At 42.1% G+C, this 6000-nt stretch overlaps 1 protein-coding gene across 1 annotated transcript in view; it reads left to right on the top strand.

Annotated features, from left to right (window-relative positions):
• The first annotated feature begins 2722 nt into the window (after window positions 1–2722).
• The window catches only part of pard6g (par-6 family cell polarity regulator gamma), a 60262-nt gene continuing 56984 nt past the window's right edge, over window positions 2723–6000 (top strand). The window contains 1 exon segment of the mRNA NM_001017338.2: window positions 2723–2894. Within this exon segment, the coding sequence (NP_001017338.1) occupies window positions 2823–2894 (72 nt within the window). The 5' untranslated portion in view covers window positions 2723–2822.

Below are 6000 nucleotides of genomic sequence, written 5' to 3'. Positions count from 1 at the left end.
ACAGAAAACACTTAAAGGAGACATATCATATAAAAATTAAGAATGTACCAGTGAATTATACTCTTTTAGATATAGAATGATCATGCTTAAAAAAGTTGTGTTTCGGACTGATTTATTGAGAAATTCCCCCAAAACTCCACTAGTCCTGCCCATCTGTTCCACTTCCTGCTGGCTGAATTCTCTGGATGTGCAGGGGAGCCGGTGGCACTCAGTACACTGCACTGCATGATAAGAACCAATCAGCAGCTAGGCTACCTGATGGGGAACGTAAGCCTATCTTTGCTTGTGCTGCAGGGCTGTGATTGGCTGCCCCCTACTGTGCTTCTGGCAGGGACCTTTAGGGCACGCCCACCCTTTATTTGAAACAAGGACAGAGAAGTGATAAGATCTATAGGGAGCTCCAATAAAGGGGCCATTTTTACAGATAGTATTCATTTTTAGCCCAAAGTGAAACCAGCACCGTATATTATTCATAACTGCCTACAAAATTAGGGGTTTGTTCCATGTATCCAATATGTCTCCTATAATTGGTGCTACTGTAATGTACCATTTTACAAACTGAGCCACTAAAGAAAATCCCAAGAACTCCGGAGAAGTCTTTTCCCCAGGAATTAAGATAATATGTTAACTTTGTGTGACTTACAGGTGCTGTGGGCTCAGAGGGAATAAAACAGGAGGTTCCAACTTTTTTCCATAAAGGGGACTGAGCCCTTGAAGGTACAGTCTGTGTTTCAGTGCTATTAAAGGGACAGTACACATTTATTTTAAAGGAACAGTAACACCAAAAACTGAAAGTGTTTTAAAGGAGAAGGAACGGCTAATAAAGAGTTAATCTCAAGCTGCAGGCATACCTTCAGTTGTCTCAATAGTGCCCTTAAATCTCCCCATATTTTTCCTGTTCAGATCAGAAGCCTCATAGGAAAAAAAAACGCTGAGCTCTGTAAAGCAAGTTCCCATAATGCCTTGCTCCTGCACGAAGACTAGTGTACATGCTCGGTTAGTAAGTCTATGAGTCAGCTTCCTGCTGATTGGCTCAGATCCCACATTCCTAAGGGGGGGAGTGAGTTCTTAGCATTCTTGAGAGAGGGGGAGAGGAGAGGGGAGGAGAGCTGTGTGTCTCTGTCAGAGGAAAACAAACAGACAAGGAATCCTGTATCTTTTGAAAGAGGACTCAGTGCAGTGTTTCTGCGAGTGCTTATGGCTGTATTTACATACACCTCTCTGATAAAGCTTAGTTTTTACCTTTCCTTTTCCTTTAACATAATTACAATAATATATACAAATAACTTAAAAACCATTACAAACTTGTGATAAATGTATATTGCAAAGTTGCTTAAAATTATGTTTTCTTTTATTAGGCAAAACATTACTTGTTGGACTGACTCTGCACCGTAGACATAGCTATAAAACAAACAGACCCTATCCAGGCCAGCGGGACGCGCTGGCTGCAGCCGAGCGTTCCGGCTCCGTCTAGTCCTCTGGCTCCTGCTTCTTAATCTGCTCCTCGTACGGCGGCGACAGGCCCTTTTATAAGGTTGCGCCCGTGCGTACGTGTGACGTCACAGGTACGCACGGGGCGCACTTATAAAAGGTCCTGTCGCCACCGTAGAAGGAGCCGCATAAGGAGCAGGAGCCACAAGAAGCAGCAGCAGCGTCTATGGGGGACACTGTGTATGGGGGGCATTTACTATTGGAGGTACTCTCTATGGGGCAATTGGGGGATACTGTGTATGGGGGGGCTACTGTGTATGGGGCAATTGGGGGCACTTTTTATGGGGGCATTGTGTATGGAGGGTACTTTCTATGGGGGCATTTAAAAATGAATACGCGCGCCAAGTCTTTTTGTCCCTCTTTTCATTTTTCAAATGTTGGGAGGTATGTAGATGGAAGAATAGAGTATAGTGTGTAGAGAAAACAGACTTGGATGGTAGAGTTTGAAGGAGTAGAGGAGGAATTAAAGTTTAGAGAGTGGGCCCATTGTCCAGGGTTTTCTGGGGGAGCCCTGGCATCTCAGTCCTACACTGCTTCTATCTGCACAGATTCACCGACAGATTGACAGGACACACTGAGAAGCCAATGACTTTTATTGGCAGCTACTCACACTAACGAGTTAACTGTAAATACTATTATCTACTCATCGTTTTGTCCAATAGGGCTACCAATGCATTCGGCCATCCTGCCCAGTGACCTATTGCTATTGGGCCAAACAGGACACAATGTGCCCAATATGACCAGCTTTAATTGACCTCTGTAAATCCAGGCTCAGAGCTCAGGTACCCAGGGCAGTTAGCACACTACTCAAGCTAACATACTATATAGCCAAGCACTGAATAGCAAATAACGTGCATTTGTTTAACAACAAAACGTGAAGAAAACTCGTACTGTAATCCCGTTAAGTGACTTTGGGAGCAGCTGATTGGAGAACACAACCGGATAACTTGGCAGGCATTGTTCCTACGTTAAATAAAAGGAGCCGGTGCTCAAGACCCTTATGTGCCACCCGAGGAAGCCCAGGTGTACGGTACCGGCCGCCCAACACGTGGGAAAGGGTCGGAGCCTGCATGTGTATGTGAGTGTGTATGTGAGTGTGTCTGTACGTGTGTGAGTGTGTGTGTGACGGGGGCTGGGCGCTGCATTGTGACGTCACGGCGGGCTGCGCTCCGGGCCGATCATTCCAAACAGGAGCGGCAGCTGCGGTGCTGCGTGCGCATAGGGAGCCCGGAGAGAGAAGGGAAGCTGCTGCCTGCTCTCCGACACCTCGGCATCCAGCCTGGTGGCATCTCGGCTGGGTGGCTATTGGGGAGGGGGGGTGAGCCTTGAAGATGAACCGCAGCTTCAGTAAGTCCCAGACGTTGCGGTATGTGGCTAGCAGCTCGGTGGAGGTAAAGAGCAAGGTGAGTTTTCTTCTAGGCAGCTCCTCTACATCTCATCTCCTCCTCTCTAACCATATATGTATGTGAATTCCCTACGCTCGCTTGAGCACCACATCTTCTTTGTAATGAATGGATTAAGGATGTGCAACATGTAAACTGGAACTACAACACCCAGCAGCCTTAGATATCCGTGAGATGCTGCTGCTTGTGCAGATCCGGGGGATGGAGGGGACAGGCAGGCTGCACTATGGGGGCATGCTAGATCTCATGTGTTGCTGTGGGTAACGTACAAGCCAGCCATCTCTTTTGTTTCTTCAGTCGGGGAATGTGAAGAATTCGTGGAGAAGCTTTGTGACCCATGCAGTGCTGGAGCCCATATACTCATTCACTCCCACCAATTCCCACTCTTTTTGTTTGGATGCACAAAGTTGTTTTTAATACAATGTGTCCAGCAGCCATGTGTCTCAGTGTCTCTATTTATGTAGGGCGTTCTGTGTTTAGCAGTAATTGTATATTGATAAACATATTGTACTGCAGTTTGAAACTTTTCCCATTCTAATGCCTGCTGTTGACTCTGAAGGAGGGAAGTGCAACCCATGGTTTTATAAACTCTGCCATGATTATTGGGCATATATATATATATATATATAATCTTAAGTGCTTTACAGAGATTATGCATTATTCACATTAGTGGAGCTTACAATCTAAGACATGGCTGGAATACAATCTAAGACTCCAGTGCTACAAGTCAGCAATGCTACCCAAAGTACCACCATCCAGCCCAACTCAGCGGTTGCAGAGGGAGCTGCAGGTCAGATTCACATCCCTGTCCATTTTCTCCTTGATATGGATTGGCTGCTCTTGATAAGTAATTATGTGACCCATTAGACATGTTTTTGATATATGAACAGTGATGTTATTATAATTAGTCCATCATTGTAATTCGTACTAAGTATCCTTAGGATCAAATGCAAGTTTTCATTATTATCTTAATACACAAAAAGGTCCTTCAGCCATAAAACAGTTTTTGCATGATGAAAAAAATGCAATTTCAAGTCATTTTAAAGTATTGACCTCTGTTTACAAAGAACCTACATACTTTGCAGTGCTGTACAATAAATGGGTGTATACACTGAACATACAGATTGACATACAAACCAACAAATAAATGATACAAGAGGTGAAGAAATATATTTGTTAATGTAAGTGCTATTAAAAAGCAGTATCCGACTGTCTGTTTTTGGGTGGAGGTCTTCTTTAATGTTTAATTACACAACGTGGTGTAAAATAAATGGCCTGTCTATAGAATTGTATTGGCTCCTTACACTTGAAATAACGCGATTGCAGAAATAATCCATTGCAGAAGTGAACCTGTCAGGGTTTTTTTTTTTTTTTTTTTTTTTAAAGATTTAGGCCTAAAGTTACTCTTTTTTTTATTTTACACTGCTTTAGACCCATAAACCCATTCAAGTAAATGGAGATAAGTCAAGTAAGTGGTGTAAACATCAGCACCGCTGGTGTTAAAGTGACAATGTTGCTTCCATTCCAACCCTGTTTTTTTCTACAGGATAATAAATAGGGGTTTGTTGTCACATGCATAGAAATATTTACCAGTGTTTGTAGAACAGAGCAGATTGAAAGATATATAACCTAATAATTTGTCCTGTTCTTCATTTAGCTGCAGGGATAAAATCCTCCCCTGGATTGGCACTGGCAATTAAAATAGACTATATTTTCAGCATTATTGCTGCTGCATGTTTTATAAATGATTGTATCTTTTACAAGCATCTAACATAGCATTTCATTAAAACCCAATGCCATTTCCATTCAAAGAGCATCTTGGAATATCTGTAAAGACTTTCCATCTAGGTTATAGGTTCCCAGGCTCTACAAAGGGCCATTTACAGTGTGAATTATCTTTAACAACCACATTATCGTCATCGTCACTGTCCATCTAAATTGAAGCAACTCAGATCCCTTGTTTTCCATCTATGATGCCATCCTCTGAAGGATTTGAATATTGTGCCTACTGTGGCCCCCCTCTGAGCATCTTATTCCAAGTGCAGTTTTCACTAAACCAAAATGAACATTTTCTATTCTGCTTTGTTTGTTAGTGGACAAAAAAAAGTCAGAAAGAAAAAAAATCATTTGTATTTCTTTGCAATGAAAATGCCTTGCTTAACTGTGTGCATATGTTGTGGTCAAGAGGGTTGCCCTGCAGGCTGGTAGCTGGAAATAATTTTATAGCCTACTGGTAACATTTTATTTTAATCTTTCCCTTGCAAAGAGGCCTAAAATATCCAGTGTTCTTTCTGTTCCCAGTCCACACAACAGTTGAAGGTTTCACTCTCTTTACTAAAAAATAAACTTGCAAAATAGCATTTCTGTGTGAGTACTATTGGGTGATGCAGGTAAGATTTGGGAGGGCTGTAACAAAATACCTAATAAACACCTTGTTTCTGGCTTTCTCTGTTTTTTCTGTCCAAGTTTTACAGGATTTTAGTAGGAGCCTTCCACACCTCTTTGTGAGTCAGCACACCCTCCTGCCTGTAGTCATCTGCAAAGCTTTCATCTGCTGTCCTGTTATAACTTGCATGTGTTGCTCAGAGCAGTGTCCTGGGCTCCTGCTATCTTTATTAGTAAGGCAGAGCAATGTTTCTCATCATTACTAACTCTCTTGCGTGCGTGGTGGGGCACATATGACACAGTTCATGAAAACACACACAGACAACACTATTTCTAGATCTTATTAGACACCAAATCATCTTACATTTCTAGATAGCAACATGGTGTGCTGATAACAATCTACCAACTTGATTTTTGTTCTTAAGTCTAATTTTAGCTTGTCAGGAAACCTTTTATTGCTGGAGATAGGTATCTTATTCCTTCTGTTACAGTTTGATGATCTGAAGGATGAATTTGAATTGAATACATTTATTATTATATTCTGCCATATGAATTTGTTTGCCCCAGGCAAGAAAATGAGTGATTACCAGAATTTATCTTTTCTTTGGCCAGGTTAATTATACCTTTGCTTAAACAGGACCTTACTAGTGCCAGTCGGGGTAGACCAAACCAGGGCTTTGCAGTATATCAGATTAAAAGGCTAAATTCCGTGCTACATGAA

This window comes from Xenopus tropicalis, chromosome 6, assembly GCF_000004195.4.
Source record: "Xenopus tropicalis strain Nigerian chromosome 6, UCB_Xtro_10.0, whole genome shotgun sequence".
Taxonomy (NCBI): Eukaryota; Metazoa; Chordata; class Amphibia; order Anura; family Pipidae; genus Xenopus; species Xenopus tropicalis.
Note: the sequence above shows the minus strand (reverse complement) of the source record. Positions and strands in the feature narration are given on the sequence as shown.